Consider the following 16,382-nt stretch of genomic DNA (forward strand, 5'->3'; position numbering starts at 1 on the left):
ATATCATATATATATATATATATATATATATATATATATATAATCTTTTTTCATTCTATATATTGCTTGTCTGCTTTCAAAGTGCAAAAAGAATGAAACCATATCCTAAGAGCTGCTGGTCAATTCTCAAAAAATGCGGCAATGTTAAGAAAGATATTTAGGAACTGACTTAAATACAATTTGAAGAGGAGTTCCAGGAGTGTCACTTACGAACTTTAAGGACAAATACACTGGTTCTTACTCATTCCAGCACAGCTGGTGAATTTACACAGTTACAGTGTGCCTCCCTCAGCCTTCACATTAATAACCACATTTTTCAGTGCAGCTTGAAATTTGTCAAGAAGAACTTAATCGAGTAGCAAATTTATTATAAATTTTAAGAAGTCATTGCTTCCACTTTTAGGTTATAGTAAAAAGTACAGAAAACAGAAGTTTACATATCTGAGCTTCTGCATCTGTTCTTGAGTAACTTTTCACTTAAAAATAAAACTTGGCAAACAATATACTTTTAATGCAAACCAAATGCATTTGCTATGTACAGAAAAAAAATTAAATTGACAGAGTTTATTTTGAAACTTATTAATTGAGTGTGCACTATTCTTTCTCCCCACGAGATCCCATTTTTGTACAGGGTCCCCACTCGTTCTTTGGTCATTCCCAACAACCTGCACACACAAACATCATCCTAATCCCCACCAACAAAAGCCTTGTGACCCCTCCACACGGACAAAAAGCTCACAGGAAATGTGCCAGAAAAGAGAGCAAATGCTGCAAACTTGAGAGGTTGCAAAGGCACCTGAACCTGCCTGCCAAGGAAGCCAAGGGGAACCAAGTTCAAAATTTAAATCTGTATTAACTTTACTGCAAAATCCTCCAGTACTTTTCAGCAATATCCATCCCTAAAGTGATGCTGCCCTCAGGGTGGTCCCTGGCAGAATAACCCAAGAAAGGCCCAGGACAACACAAGGGGCTGCTGCAATGAGTCAAAACCACGAGACACTGGTGGAAACCTTCAGACACTGGGGTGCAAACCTTCATATTTTTCAAAATGATATTTTTTTACCTAATGTCCCAAAGATATACAGAAGTTTCACAAGAGGAGCCTTCCAGCATTCCCTGCCTCACAGGGACTTGAGCCAGTCCTGATCTTGCCCTGATTTACAACAATTTACTGGCAGGAACCAGGCTGTCCCATGTGCCTTGCTCTGACTGGTAACACAGTGGATGACATTACATCATGCTTGTATGTTTTTACTGATAAAATTAAAATAATAAACTATGTATAACCCTTCAAAAACCAGTAAAATAAGGCATTTAATGGCCAAGTCTGTGGCCCTTTAGCTCTGGAGAGTGATGCAGAAATTAGTCTACACTAATGCCTGTATTCCTAAGAGATGCATGGGCACTGAAGGGTCACATACTGGAAAAGGCACTCTGAGGACAGAAAAGGTACTGTACAAAAGGGGAAGGTATTCACATGCACTCCACTGAAGGGAATATGACTCTTGTAAGTGTCACAAACAGCCACCTTGAAAGTTCAAAGCCCTTCTCCTCCTCTGTGGCTATCCTCTAGTTTTTCCTTATTGTAATAGAATGTGCAAGAGTTTTCTCCTTCCTTAGGCTCATCTTCATGCTGACAAAAAGTGGCCTGTAAGTGTCATTTCAAAAATTATCCCCATTTCTCCATTTGAAAAGCAAACCAGCTTCATTAGAGGTCAATAACAGCACTTAACTGTAATACTATAGGCAGAACTTCTCCAGAGAATGAAAAGGTGGACATGATTTATCCACTCTGATATGAGAGGATGGATAGGAGTAATCTACTCTCATGCAAGAAGATGGACAGGAATTACCCACTGTCATATGAGAGGATGGACAGAAGTCACCCAGTCTCATAAAAGGCACAATCAGGTGACACTTATTCCAGAAGCCACTGTCTACTGAAGATGTCTGTAATAGAAATCATGCAGAAAAATATCTCTTACCTGTCCGATAGACAAAATTGCCTTCTGTCTCTGATGATGATGGAGACACCAGTTCTTCCTCAAATTCATTGGAACTAAATGAACCGGAATGATTCCTTTGCCTTGTTTTTTCCATCATAGCTGCATTAGTAGCCATGACGTGTCTCAATGAGTCATTTAGGTATCGATTCAGTAAGCTGCTTTTGTATTTGGGGGGTGACACATAATCCTCATTGGCACTTGCTTCTGGTCTCACTCCTGTTTTTATTACTGAACTTTCAGTTTTAATCACAGTGTGATGAACTGGTTTGTTATATGCCCCTTCATTCATATGGTTTCTTGGAGGATTTTCTCCGTCTGAAAACAAAAGAACAAAGATACAATAATACATTGAGTACTTAATATTTAACATGAGGCTTTCTCTGCATGTTTTGAACTGTGATAAATATACTAAAATAGACAGTAACTTCAGCATTAGACACTGATTTTCACTTTCTTCTGTTCACACATTGCTCATAGTAGTTCCCATGATTCTCAGATGTTCCAGCTATTCTAAATTAATTAGCTGTAGAAGACCATCTGAGTCTAATTTGCTCATGAGTAACACAAGTAGAAAAAAAAAAACAACTGAAAAGTGCCCTAACTCAATGATAAACATTTAAAAAGCTGTGTGAATAGGTTAAATTCTTACTATCATAACTTGAAATTGGGTTTGCCTGAATACCACAGCATATTTAGGTGCATTTTCTTAAACTGTACTATTTTAATTGTTCTGCATGCAATATTTTCAAGGGACGTGAGTAGAAAGGCGAGTAAATTCCCACGTTTTTCAAGAAATGTGAGTACAGACTGAAATTGGAAGTAAGATATTTGAAACTGAGTACAAATTGAAACTCTTCTAAAAATTCACATACAGATTTCTGACAATGTTCTGTAGGATTTGTTCCTGTCATTGTATTTTCATGGCACAACTGTCTAAAAAAAGTAATCATAGACAGAATTAATACGAGTCCTATCAAAAATACAGAGTACTTTTAAAAAATCCTGCATTTGTTAATTTGAGTAAGAAAAAGAATTCCAGTGCATCCTTTACGATTTATGTTATGAAACACAGCTGCTAGCAAACTACATCAAATAAATAACAGTAATATTCAGTTTACCATCTAAGATGCCCCACTAATCAGATTCTCCCATTAATGATGTATATTGCTATAGCCCTCTCATGGAGGAAAGTAACAGTCAAGTGATTTCTCATTTCTTTATACCAACAAATGTAATTAATTTTTTTCCTTTAATGCAGATTATAGGAATAGGCTGGTAGAATGTAATGAACTAACAATTATCTATCAGCAATGAAATATAAAAACATGCAGCCAGATTGCCACCTTGAAGAACTTACACAATCCTGCTTTGCAAGGCTGTGTAGTAGCTGGGAGCCAAAAAATGAACCCAATTCACAAAAAAATAAAGGCAGATCCACTGAGGGTATTTGTGATTAAAAAATTAGATTTAACTTAGGGTATATAATACTTTCTAAATAAATTTTAATCAGTTTAAAATCGATAAAAGAGCATCAACAAACCTTCAGAGCATGAGTCATCGCTGCTCACGCTGAGTCGCTCAGCATTTCCCTGAACATATTTGTTGTACAGTTTTATTCGTAAAGCCCAGCTAAGATCTGGTTGCCTGACTGTGTTCTTCAGGCGACGTCTTGCATTGGCAAACCAGTTTGATACCTGCATACAAACAGTATATTAGTTTCCCTTGAAAATTTCACAAATCCATAGAGTCTTTAACAGTTTAATGTATGCCTCAAGGAAGTCCATGAAATTACCACTGAGCAGAGCAAGAATATCATACAGGAAGGCAAGTTCAGGCTTCCCACCCTTCCCAAGTGTTAGGAAAACCACATTATCACAAGGTTTCAATTAATGTGTCCTAAATACTTGTTTTACATTATTATTATTTTTTTTAATTTTAAAGATAAAACCCTGAACTTTCAATATGAACCTTCAATATATTACCTACTTCCTAAATTATACTAATATCGAATATTCAGGAATTTTCTTTGATATTTACATAGGCTACAAAAAGGCCTATTGAACAGAAGAAGACATTCTAAATCTGTATATATAAAAGCTCAAATTCTCCCTTGTACTTTAACAGAACTCTTAGTCTGACAAGCCATGGGCATCAGGAAAGTCTTACATAGAGTGCAACGTACTTTGACTCACTGCAGAAATCAACCATTTTCTCTACAGAGCAGCAGATTTTACAAACTCTTTTTGTTGTGGACAGCCTAAAAATAGTAAATATGCAATTTCTCACCAGGTGACTACTAAACAATAGTCTGGTTTGTCTTCCTTCCCAACTGCAGAGCATTTTCTAGAGTCTGACATAGCAAAATGGATACATGTTAGTATCTCTCTAGCATACAGGCTCATCACAAAGTCAGGCTCAAACACAACTATTTCAAAGTGTTTTAGGCACTGAATGAGCAAAAAGGCACAGTCTACCCTTCAGTGCCAGCAGTGCTAATTAAACCACCAAATGGAATACATGTACTTGCTGCGACTTTGCATGAAAGCACACCTGAGAAAATGCTGGCCTTGATTCTAATGCAACTCAAAAAGATAGAAATTAGAAAATAATGATAACTCTGCTATGAGAAAGAGCAGAGGCAAGTGACCTACATTCTAATGATATTTGTTTAATGATAAATGAGGCGTTAAAAGTACTATTTAAACCTGGCAGGAATAAGTGCATTTTGACATGACCTCTGGAAGAAGGAGGCAGAGTAGCATCACTTGCAAAGGGGACAAGAAATTGTAAAGAATGTTAGCAGCCTACAGCCCTGCTCACATCTTTCTGTTATGAACATGCACACAGAGGAAGCCAGACCGTCATTTTAGTCGGACCTGGGAATGATCACACCATTTAAGTTACATCAACCTGCAAAGCAAGTTCATACATTTTTTTTATCAATACATGCTACCCCATGTAATAGAGAGCCAAACTGTAGACCCTAGTGATGGATTTTGGCCCTGCTTTTGTCATCTGTCTGTTGTAGCTAAGGTTACAGCATAAATCACACAGAAGTATCTGTCTAATTATTTTGGATCAATAATCTCTTGTAAAATGATTATGAGAAAAATAAACACTATGTGCCTCAAGAAAAAGCAAAGCTTCGGTTCAGAGTCCCAGCTAGAACTTAGCACTGGTGCCTTATGTCTGTCACTTTGATTTTACTTAAAATCACATTTACATGAAACAGGGTTCCACTGAAAATATGGTGAGCCCTGGATCAGTGCTCAGAGGGCAAACACGTAACTTTACAAGCCATGTAGCTTACTATGGCAGGTTAGAAAACCAAAACTGTAGCTGGCAGAGTAAGTAATTTTCATTCTCCTCTGAGGTTACTTGCTTATAATCATCATATTTACACAGTAATTTTTATAGTGAATGAGATAGGGTGGGCTGAAATCCATGCACTTTCTAATGCCGTTAACAAAGTCACTCCAGACTGCTCGACTGAAGCAGCAGTCACCTGCTGCATGACAGTGTAATTCTGAAATCAAGTATTTAACAGCAGAGATGGATCAATCCAGGGTCCCAATCAACAGGATTGCAGTTACTGCAGCATTTTACCAAACTGACAGCTTTCCAACCTCTCACAAGAAAGATTATGCTTCATTTTATTACATACTGAAATTTTTCATCAGTGAAGTGCCATTTACAGAAAAGATAGGGTAGTATTAGTGTGATTCATACATAAAAGCAATTAAATTTAGCAGGAGTGATTACTGCATGGTACTCTTGGTTTATTTTGGGCTCATTCTTCCCATGTCATTGCTTTGCTTTCTGCATATCAATATGAAAGGATGAGTCATATCTTAAGTCTTCTGCTATGAGAGAAGGGAATAGTAGTATTTGATTGTTATTTCATAATGAGATAAATATATTGCACCTTGTCCTCCTGCTTCTTAGGGAGCAGATTATTTTAAGTGCCATCACACAGCACACACAAGACAATCCAGGGATCAGGCCCAGCCAGCAAGGATTTGTGAAAGGCAGGTTCTGCTTGACCAACCTGATCTTCATCTATGACAGTGTGATCCACTTAGTAGATAAGGGAAAGGCTGTGGATGTGTCTACCTGAACATCAATAAAACCTTTGACACCATTTCCCACAGCATCTCCTGCAGAAACTGGCTGCTCTTGGCTTGGATGGGTTTGCTCTTTGCTGGGTAGAAAACTGTTGCGATGGCCAGACCCAGGAGTGTTGGTGAATGGAGTTACATCCAGCTGGTCACTAGTCACCAGTGGTGTTCCCCAGGGCTTGGTATTGGGGCCAGACTTGTTCAATAGCTTTATCAATGATCTGGATGAGGGGATTGAGAGTACCCTCAGTCAGTTTGCAGAGACACCAAATTGGGTGGGAGTGATGATCTGCTGGAGAGCAGGAAGGCTCCACAAGGGATCTGGACAGGCTGAATCCATGGGCCAAGGCTAGTGATAGGAGGTTCAACAAGGCCAAGTGCCTGCCCCTGGGTCACAACAACCCCTGCAGTGCTACAGGCTGGGGAAAGGGGATGGGAAGATGCCTGCTGGAGAAGGATCCGAGGGTGCTGGTTGACGTCAGCTGAACGTGAGCCAGTGAATGTCTAGGTGACCAAGAAGGCAAATGGCAACCTGGCCTGTAACAGCAATAGTGTGGTGTCAAGAGACTGGAATCCTTTGGCATATGGTCTGCTTTGCATCTTAATTCAGGCAGAGGCATTTCTAATAATTTTAAGAACGAGACCATAACATGTGGCCAGTGGGACCAGGGCAGTAATTGTACCCTTGTGCTTAGCACTGCTGAGGCTGCAACTTGAGTGCTGGGTTCAGTTCTGGGCCCCTCAGTTCAGGAAGGACACTGAGGTGCTGGGAGAGTCCAGGGAAGGACAGCAGAGCTGGGAAAAGGTCTGGAGCACAAGTCTGACAAAGAGCAACTGAGGCAGCTGGGGAGGTTTAGCCTGGAGAAAAGAAGGCTCAGGAAAGACCTTACTGCTCTTTACAACTACCTGAAAGGAGGTTGTAGGTGGGGGTCAGTCCATTCTCCCACGTGACAAGTGATAGGACAAGAGGAAATGGCCTCAAATTGAATCAGGGGAGGCTTAGATTGGGTATCAGAAAAAGCATTTCTTTACAGAAAGGACTGCCAGGCAACAGGCTGGCAAGTGAAAGTTACTGTGGTTGAGTCACTGTCCGTAGAGGTATTTAAAAGAAATGTAGATAGCGTGCTTAGGGGCATGGTTTAGCAGTGGACTTGGCAGTGCTGGGTTAATGGCTGGACACAGTGATTATGAAGGTCTTTTCCAATATAAATTATTCTGATTCTGAAAGAACCTCAAGTCAGCCTTTAGAAGAGAAACCTTTTACTAAAGCACGAAGCAGCAAACTCACTCTAGAAATTCTTATCCCAAACGCAATTACTACAAGGCCCATTAAAACCTTGGAAGAAAGGAAAGTTAGTCAAATCCATTTAAGAGATTTTTAGGCTTAATCTATGATGTGGTAATCTCTAGGTGCTTTCCAGCTTTTGGGCACTAGTGCATGTTGCTGGAAAGTCCTGATTTCTAAGACATCATGAGATTCAACACCTCTCCCACTCTTCAGTCTTGGACAATCTCCAGGTGTGTGAGCTGGAACAGGCTGCATTGCCACAGGCTGTACCAGTCAGCACGCTCACCCTGACCTCCAGACACCACCTGTCTCCTTCAAAGACAACAGCAGTTTTACCACTCATTTCAACCAGCCCTGAATGTTACATTGTCTATCCATGTGGTCTTTAAAAACCTGCCTGTCTACTGCTGTAGGTCCCACTCAGAGTGCCAGTTTGCACCACACTTACCTAAACCATTACAAAAAGAAACAACCAAAGCTGCCAAAATATTCAGCCTTTCCCATGGTCCCAAGCTGTGCTACTGTGATCTCCAAAAACAATAATAATAAAAAAATAATTATTTAGATAAAAGCCAGTGGGAAAATCTTTGTCACATAAACCTCCCAAGAAGTAAGTATCTTGAAAAAACACATGATGAAACTCACTATTCTTATAAAGTAACAATCCTGTAGTTCTTTGAGAAGTAAAAAGACAAAACCCAAGGGGAACGATAACAGATGTGCTTTCCAGCATTCATTTTTTTACAGCAGTTCTGTTCTCTAAGAGCATCAGGTACTTATATCAGCATCATGAAATATTGACCCTCTGGCTTTACTTCTGAAGACACATCTTCAATTTTATTGTAATTTGTTCTGCTTCAGTGCTTAAGAGTGGCCAAACTTTCAGAAAGGGAGCAGACATCAAGCGATTCTCCTCCTTCAGTAATCCAGATATGCCTTGATAAATCTGAATACTATTAAATCCATAGCAGCACATGACTGATATACAAATCCTTGTATTGAAAAAACCTTCTTTCCAACAATACACACATTCATATTTCTTTCTGGAAGGAATATACAGCCATTTTTCTTTTTTATTTCACAAGAACATCTAAACCAAAATTTAAAATAAAATAAATCAAGCACTGTGGTAATAATACAAATGAAAATGTAGCATATTATAAGACAAGTTATTGGATTCTGAATTGGAATCTAATTGGAGTAAAATATAAAATGCCTTTTCAAACTATATTGCTTTTTTGGTTTCCTGCTTTGGCAGTTGTGGAAGTAGAAAACTTTGGACTGTTGGACTGAAATCTGCAATAACATTTGCCTTGAAGACTCCCAAAGACCTTGTTGGCCTACACATGAGTAAGTCAGCCCAGAATTTGCCCCAGGTTTTGCTACTACTTCTTAAGAAACAAGATGATTTATGATTCCTGCAAAATCCTACCTCCTTGAAAGAGTCTGACTTTTCTTCAGCACGGCAGTCAGACAATGCATCTGGAACAGTCTCCTTGCTGTCCCACTGCACCCAAGAAGAGTGGAGTAGGCCAAAGTATTAGTAAAGTAGAACAAATTACTTTAAAATCAGCCCACTGGGTGATAGCAAAACTAATGAAAATAAAGTTGTGGTAGATTTGGCATGCAGATACTAATAACAAAAGTTTTTAGTATCTGCATGTCATTAATTTTTCCTAATAATAAAAATGAAAAACAGGGCTGGATGTTCACCTCTTTGTCCCACAGAAGAATTGGTTTTATCTGTGCCATGGTCCTGAAAAAAATCTCCTTTGGATAGATGGTACATACTGGAATAAGGTTCATTAGATGAAAGAAAAGCACGGGCAGGAGAGTTACATCCGTATTATTCAATGTTATGTGACCACCAACATCTTCCAGGCAGCCGAAGACCTTTTCCAAGGTTGTCAGTCAGGTGAAAAACAAAAAAAAAAATCCTCAGCCATTCATTCCCTAAATGGCATTTTGTCAGAAACTCAGAAAGATACCCAACAGTATCTTTTGCCTTTCCTATGTGATGAAAGGTGTCGGCACATGAGGGATGCTGGGAAGGGGGAGCAGCTGTCAGCAGACAACAGCCTCCACAGGAGTGGAAAGCTGTGGGAGCAAACACCACGGGACAACTCTGAGAAATGCAAAAAGTGTAGGAAATATGAGACAGGTTAGCAAACATGAAGGCGTTTAACCCAGAGGAAACATCATACACCGATTCCTGGTTCTCCAACGATGTCCAACAATATTACTAGACTAGAAAAACAATTTATAGGCGACCCTGGTTGATGCTTTTGCAAAGTGCCCCTCCTGGGACAGAAGCAAAGCTTTCCAACAGACACCAGCCCAGTCCCAAACCTGCTCTTGGCTATACCACTCGTCTGAAAGAGCGCAGCCTTCAGGAAAGCTATTTCAGATGTACCCAGGGTGACTGAGATCACACCCTGGCATGCTCTCTCTCATTCTTAGAGAACAAAAATTTTGAACTGAATTACAATCCTGTTCTTTTTGAGCGTCCAAAACGTAGGTGTAGGGTTTGTGTTGTTTTGCTCTTTGTGGCTCAGGAATTACTGCTGGTGCCAGACGTATGTATTTACATCTCATACAGATGATATTGGATTCCTGGATTAAAAGAGCATTGCACAAAAACGATGGAAAAAACACCTGGGATTTCTCTTTGATGTTGTGCTCCTGTGAATGAAGATAGATGTGCCTGTTTGCACAGTTCTTTCAAATATTACAGTTCATAGAAACAAAACTGGTCAAATTCACCTTCAGTGAAAATTCACTAGAGTGACAGAGGTCTAACAGACCTAAATGCAGGCCTCCCCAATCCTTTTTAATTTTATTCTACACCTTATGTAGATCATAAAACTCAGTGGAGAATTGGCCATGGCTCACTTGGTGCTTTTATAAAGGTTAACACATCCTATCCCCATCAGGATTTATCAAAGCTGCCACAGGAGAAATCCTGCAAAACCCCACCAGTTTTTTTTCCTTCTCTGTTCATTCTGAGGCACTTTTAAAAGAACAGAATAACACCTCAAGACGTCATGAATGTGAAAGTGTCCCAACACATATTGTGAATATATGTTTTAAATCTCATGTAAAAATACAGGGATATTCTAAGAGCCATACTCCAGTAAAATACTCGTATTGAATTGTGCCATTGAAGGGATAATGTTTATGTAATCATAGTTTAAGCCTTTCATGTAAATTTTTTAAAAGCAAGAGAAGTTGTTTCAACTATATCTTCCAGTTATAACTGGCATTTTCTGAGACATTAATATTATTTTTGTCAAAGCTACAGTGTTTTTACTAGGGCAATAATTTCATCGTGAGGTACTGAAGTGTAAAGATTTCCCATTTTGCCATTACTAGAATTGAAGTTCATAGTACAGGTTTTTTTGAAGGGGCACTCAAAATAATAAAGCTGAATTACTACCTGTCTTTTTCTAATACTTTAGGTTACTTTGATCTCTTTGTGTCCTTTGCAAAGTGACACATAACGTGCTAGGCAGAGTGATGAGGACCCAATCCTGCAAACACATGGGTTTCATTTTACGCACCTAGCAGTAGCTTGCAGTAAGGAAATTAGATTATTCACAATGCATAAATCTTTGCAGCATCCAGACCTGAGATAGCATCACTCGGCAACTGATAGCATTTAACCACAGATTTCAGTAGAGCGGCCAGATGGCAAAGAGAACAAAGAAGTGAGATTTATAAACATTTGCAGCAAAATATATGCCTCTTTTGGCAAGACAACTGCCAGTCACTTCAGGGGAGAATTACCTGAGAGCAAAACAATTACTCCCCATATCTAATTATATTTCAATGATAATTCCTGCAAGACTGGGTGTGCTGAGCCATTGCACACTGTGTGTACGGTAACGCTGATGTCTGAGCAACAGGTGATGACAATTATTATCAGAACAATAGAACAGTTTCCACCCTATCCCCTTTTCAAAAGGGAAGAGTAGGTCCCTGCGATTTCCTCAGCAATTCCTATTCTGTGCTGAAATCTCCCATGGCTGATATTTTTTACTTGAGAATTTTTAAAGACTAAGCAAAAATATTTTCATTGTATTTATGAATGAGATGAAAGGATGAGGGCATCTCTTCCTAGGAGGGCAAGCACACACTTTTTGGTGGTTGTCTTTAAGCACTTCTCCAGCCATGATAGCTCAGATGTGCTAATTCCTGTTTGAGGGAGATGGTCCTGCTGGGGTGGGGGAGCCCAGGGGAGAGTGGAAGAAGGATATGCATAGGACCCCTGGCCTTGCTGGCTGCACTCTGATGCTCCCCGATACCCAGCACCGTCCTTAGCTCAGGTCACAGAGGAGTTTGGAGATGCTGTCCCCATCCCTCCCGTCCACGAAACGCCTCAGAGCTGTTTTTGGAGGTGGGGGTAAAGGGCTCCCTTCCTTACCTGCACCAGGGTCATCTGGGAGCCGAGGGCCAGCAGAATCTTCTCCGTCTTGGTGGGGTATGGGTTGTCGCGGTGCTTGTAGAGCCACTGCTTGAGCGGCCGCGCCATGTCCTGCAGCGCCTGCCGCTTGTGCCGCACCTTCCCGCCGCTCTGCCGCGCCCTGCCGCGGAGAAGGGGCGCTGAGGACCGCAGCTGCGGACACCGGCCCGCTCCCCGAGCCCTGCCCGCTGCCCCGCCTGGCCCCCGGCTCCCCTGCGGGGCGCGGTAGATGCGCCCCGTCCGAGGGGGGACCCAGCTCGGGGGGTGCCCACCCCGGGGTGCGCCCTGCCCGGAGGAGCCGAGCTCCGGCCTCGCGGGGTGCTCGGGGACGTTCCACAGCCGCAGCCCTGGGCCTGGACGGAGGTGACGCCGCCAGCTCCCCGAACTGCCCGTGCAGGTCCCGGGCGAGCGGACTCAGAGCCGGCGAATGGCCGCGGTCACGCTGCGGACCCGGGCGGCGGCCCCGCGGGGATTTCAGCGGGGCCGGGGCTCCGGCGGTGCGAGTGTCCCGATGTTTTCGGTGCTCGGCGCCTGACAGGCGTGTGGCCGGTCTGTCCACAGAGGGGCTTTCCAGGGCGGCCAGGCCGCATCTCGCACGGCCGGCCGCGCATCCCGCAGCTGCGGTGCGCGCTGCCCCGGGGCCAGCCCAGCCTGATTCCCCTGCCCGGGTTTATTTCCCGCTGATACTCAAGAGATACCCGCGGCACCGAGCAGCTCCTGGATCGTTCCGCCCCTCGGAGCCGGCGTGCCTCTCCCAAAGCCGCCGGCAGCGACGCGAGGCAGCCCGCAAAGCCCCGCGCTTGCCGAGGGAGACAGCGCATGCCGGGGGAACGAAACCCGGGTTCCGCTAAAAAGAAAAAAAAAAAAAATAAAAAAGGAAAAAATAAAAAAGAAAAAAAATGGTGTCCCTTTGTAAAAAAGGTCTCCAATAAAAAGTGAAGAAACCCGGCGGAATCCTAGAGAAAGCCCAGAGGCGGGCTGGGGCCGCCGGCAGGGGGCGCCACGGGGCCGGGCCGCCGCTCCCGGGGCTGCCGCGCTCCGCCGCCACCGGCTGCAGCAACAGCCCGGTGACTGACACACACCTGCGTCCCCCGCCAGCACCGCCGCGAGAACTGCCAGCTGATGCAATCGCCAAGGTGGAAATTCGTCAGTACAAGCAGCTCCCCGGGACCTCGAGGCTTCGCAGCTGCCCGAGTGTGCTCCTCGGTCTTTACTTTGTAACACTGACCCGAAACCTCTGGTCAGCGCTCGCCCGTTCAACCCTTCGAGCTACGGCTGTCAACGCGCCAGAGCTCGCACGTCCTCTCATCACCATGTATTTCACCTGTTCCAGCATAAAAAAGCAAACCTAACCTCCAAAAAACAACAAATCGAAAAAGATCCCCCCCCCCCCCCACAAAAAAACAAACTGCTTTGGGCGGCTTAGCCTCAGCTGCCGTTTTAGCAAACCCGATCCTAACATCACGTTATCCAGCCCCTGACTGGCATCACGCTAGCCCGTTCTAAATCCCATCCCTGGGACCGCACTGACATAGCAGCTCCTTTCCGCTCGCTCGGTGCGCTGCGGACCCGCGGGGACGGCGGAACAAGTGCCGGGGCCGCGCAGCGCCCGCCCGCCGCTGCCGCCGGCAATCGGCCGCGCCGCCACCCCGGGCCCCCGGCCTCACACGGCCCGCCTGGCGCCTCTGCTTTGGAGACTTTAATTGCATGAAGCGCCCGAACAAGCCGGTGGAGCCCCGGTGTTCTCGGCTCGTTTTTGTTCGGAGCCAGAGGGGGAGGTCAAGCAGAGCAGGACAGGAGCTCTGTGTCCGGTACATTCCAGCCCAATCGGACGCCCCTGCATCACCTACTGCCGGAATTTCCCACCGTAGCTGTGGAATGAAAATCCCAGAGAATACGAACCCGGGGTCGCGGGCAAAGACCCAGCTAGAGACCCATCTCGCAACCCCAAATCGGTGACGCGGCGGCCGGGAGCGCCGGCAGCGCGGGCAGGGCCGCCCCCGAAGCCGGTGCGCGGCGCGGAGACGAGCGCACGGCATACCCCGTCCGCCGGTTCCGCAGGCTGAGGCTCTCCTTGATGGACGGGCTGTCGGGGAGCAGCACCTCGGCGTGGTGCGGGCCTTCCACCACCCCCACGTAGGACCGGCCGCTCCGCTCCCGCTCCTTGGCGTCCTCCTCGAAAAGCACCTGGCCGCTGAGCTTGCTGAAGACGATGGTGTTCATGGTGGGGGTCTGGGGGCCGCCGTCGTGCTGGCCGCCGGCTCCGAGGTGCGGGGGCTCGCTGTGCGCTGCGGGGAGGCGGCAGCGGTCACCGGGCAGCCGCGCCGAACCGCCGAGACCCGCCCGGCGCGACCGGCGGGGCGGCAGCGCGGAGGCACCGGGCGCCGCCTGCCCACCCACGGGGGGGAGGCAGCCCGCCCCTCCCACGGCCCGGCCCGCTCTCACGGCCCCCCCACCCAGCCCCGGTCCGCTTCCTCGGCCCGGCCCGCTCCCACGGCCCGGCCCGCTCGCACTCGCACCTCGCCGCCAGCCTTCGCCGCGCTCCTCGCTCAGTGTCGCAATAGTTCGGAGCGCGGGTTTTCTGTCGGCTTTGGTGTTTCTGTCTCGCTTGCTCTCTCACTCCTTTTTTCCCCCCTTTTCCCTTCCCTTTCCCTCCCCTCCCCTCCCCCGGAATGATTTTCCCCTTCCCCCTCCCCAAACGGGGAGGGAAACAAATTGTTTTTAACGACCACCAAATGCGCAGAGCCGGCGCCCGGAGGCACTGCCGCCGCACAGCCACTCGAACTGTCGGGACTGCCGCTCCCCATCCCCGGGGGGAGTCACCGCTGGCGAGGGGACCCCAGCAGCCCCAGCCAGGGCACGGCCCCCCCGGGCAGAGCGGCGTCGAGGGGCATTGCGGGGAGGGGCGGTAGCGGTCCGGCCAGGGGCATCTGAGGGTACGGCAGTGCACGGCTGGGCTGTCCACCGTCTGTACGGGGGAGCCTCCCGAGGAAGGCGTCTGAGGACAGCGGCTGGTGTCACGCTGACCGCGGGAGAGACCCCCGTCGGGGGTGAGAGGCGCAGCCGCAGCCCCGTGCCACTCATTAACACAGGTGTTTAATGATGCCATGCCAGGAACCATCCCTCAATACGCTTCCCCTTCTTCTCTTGTGTGTTGTGTCCCCCGCTACCCCCCGCCCAAGGGTTGTAAGGGTTGTCCCAAGCCGGGGGACAGCCCGCTGCCTTTAGCATCCCCGGCGCGGCCGGCAGAGATGCTCCGTTGCCCGCGATGTCTACGGGCGCCCCCGGCCGCTCCCACGGATGTGCCCCCGTTCCCTCGGCCCTGCCGCCCCACACCCCCTGCACACCGCAGCCCTGCGGAGCAGCAGCCCGGCCCAGCCAGTCTTAACGTTTTGGTTTTCGGCGGGCAGAAAGGAGGACGGCCCCAGTCAGTATTTACAAGGATGTAATTCAGACGTTGTTTGACCGCCGCGGGTGAACGGGAGCGGCCGCCTGCGGGCCCGGCGGGACGTGCGCGGCGCGGATCCCTCGTGCGGGCACCAGCCGCCACTCCACGCTCTCCATGGCACCTCTCTGTCCCCGTCCTTGGCCCCACAAAGCGTGACCCCAAAGTACCTGAGTCTGCATACCGCCCCCGCTTGTGTCCCGCCGCCCCTTACCATCACCCTGGCCTCGTTCCCTGCCGCGTTGTGCAGAGGCCCCCGCGGAGGGCACGCCGTTCTCCGCCGGCGGCGAGGGAGGGGGAAACATCTGGGGACCACCGCCCGCAGCCCCCCAGGGCTCAGCCGCCGTGGGGTCCTTTTTGGGGCTCACCCCAATTCAGCACCCTCCGCCACTATGAGTGACGTCACTGCCGCTCTCCGTGACGTCACACAGCCACACGCACTGGGGAAAGGCGCCCTGGCAGAGGGGCAGCTTGGCATCGGGATTCACCGATCCGATTGTCATTTCTCACTTTGCTGACGGGGAGCAGTGGAGAGGCTGGGGAAGGGCAATGCACCGGAGACGCCCCAATGTCCTGGGAGAAAAATGACTGTCCCTAGAGTGGGAGGAAAAGACATGAACAACTTGCTGCCAGCCCCCTGCCGAGAAAACAGAAGGTAGGAAAATGTAAATAACCACAAGAGTGCCCCCGTGCAGGCTGTGCATCCTGCACTTCCACAGACTGCTGGGCAAAGCCCTGGTAAGGCTGCCTGTCAGGACGTGACATGGCCAGAGCGTTCAGGAACCAGCTGGGGGAGAAGTGGGCAAAGGGGAGCAGTGTGGGACAAATGCCTGCTGTTAGACTGTGCTAACATGCTGATTAGGAGCTTCCTGCAAAACACTCAGCTCTGATCATTGCCATGCTCAGGAGAACTGTTTATGACACGGGAAGTATTGTTATAATTACGTCACTGCAAACGGAGTCTTAGAAAGTGACAGGTTTGACCAAACCAAGCTCCCGTGGGAAAGTGATCTCAGTCGTTTGCAGTCTCGGACAATTGTTTGCCCTGTCATCCCACTCCCCC

At 47.0% G+C, this 16,382-nt stretch overlaps 1 protein-coding gene across 3 annotated transcripts in view; it reads right to left on the reverse strand.

The window, feature by feature from the left end:
• Nucleotides 1-15,733, reverse strand: part of MKX (mohawk homeobox) — a 50,582-nt gene extending 34,849 nt beyond the window's left edge. For 2 of the 3 annotated variants that reach the window (XM_086861847.1, XM_086861864.1), the window contains exons 1-5: nt 15,534-15,733; nt 13,916-14,162; nt 11,836-11,995; nt 3,547-3,700; nt 1,986-2,321 (exon numbers count right to left, since the gene is read on the reverse strand). In XM_086861847.1, coding sequence (XP_086717973.1) covers nt 1,986-2,321; nt 3,547-3,700; nt 11,836-11,995; nt 13,916-14,162; nt 15,534-15,624 — 988 coding nt within the window. In that variant the 5' untranslated portion in view covers nt 15,625-15,733. Of the gene's footprint in view, nt 1-1,985; nt 2,322-3,546; nt 3,701-11,835; nt 11,996-13,915; nt 14,163-14,393; nt 14,528-15,533 lie in introns of those variants that run through there. The other variant, XM_086861853.1, reaches the window with a different exon arrangement.
• Between the last annotated feature and the right edge of the window lie 649 nt (nt 15,734-16,382).

The sequence above is a fragment of the Cyanistes caeruleus genome, chromosome 1, assembly GCF_971803275.1.
Source record: "Cyanistes caeruleus chromosome 1, bCyaCae1.hap1.1, whole genome shotgun sequence".
Classification (NCBI taxonomy): Eukaryota; Metazoa; Chordata; class Aves; order Passeriformes; family Paridae; genus Cyanistes; species Cyanistes caeruleus.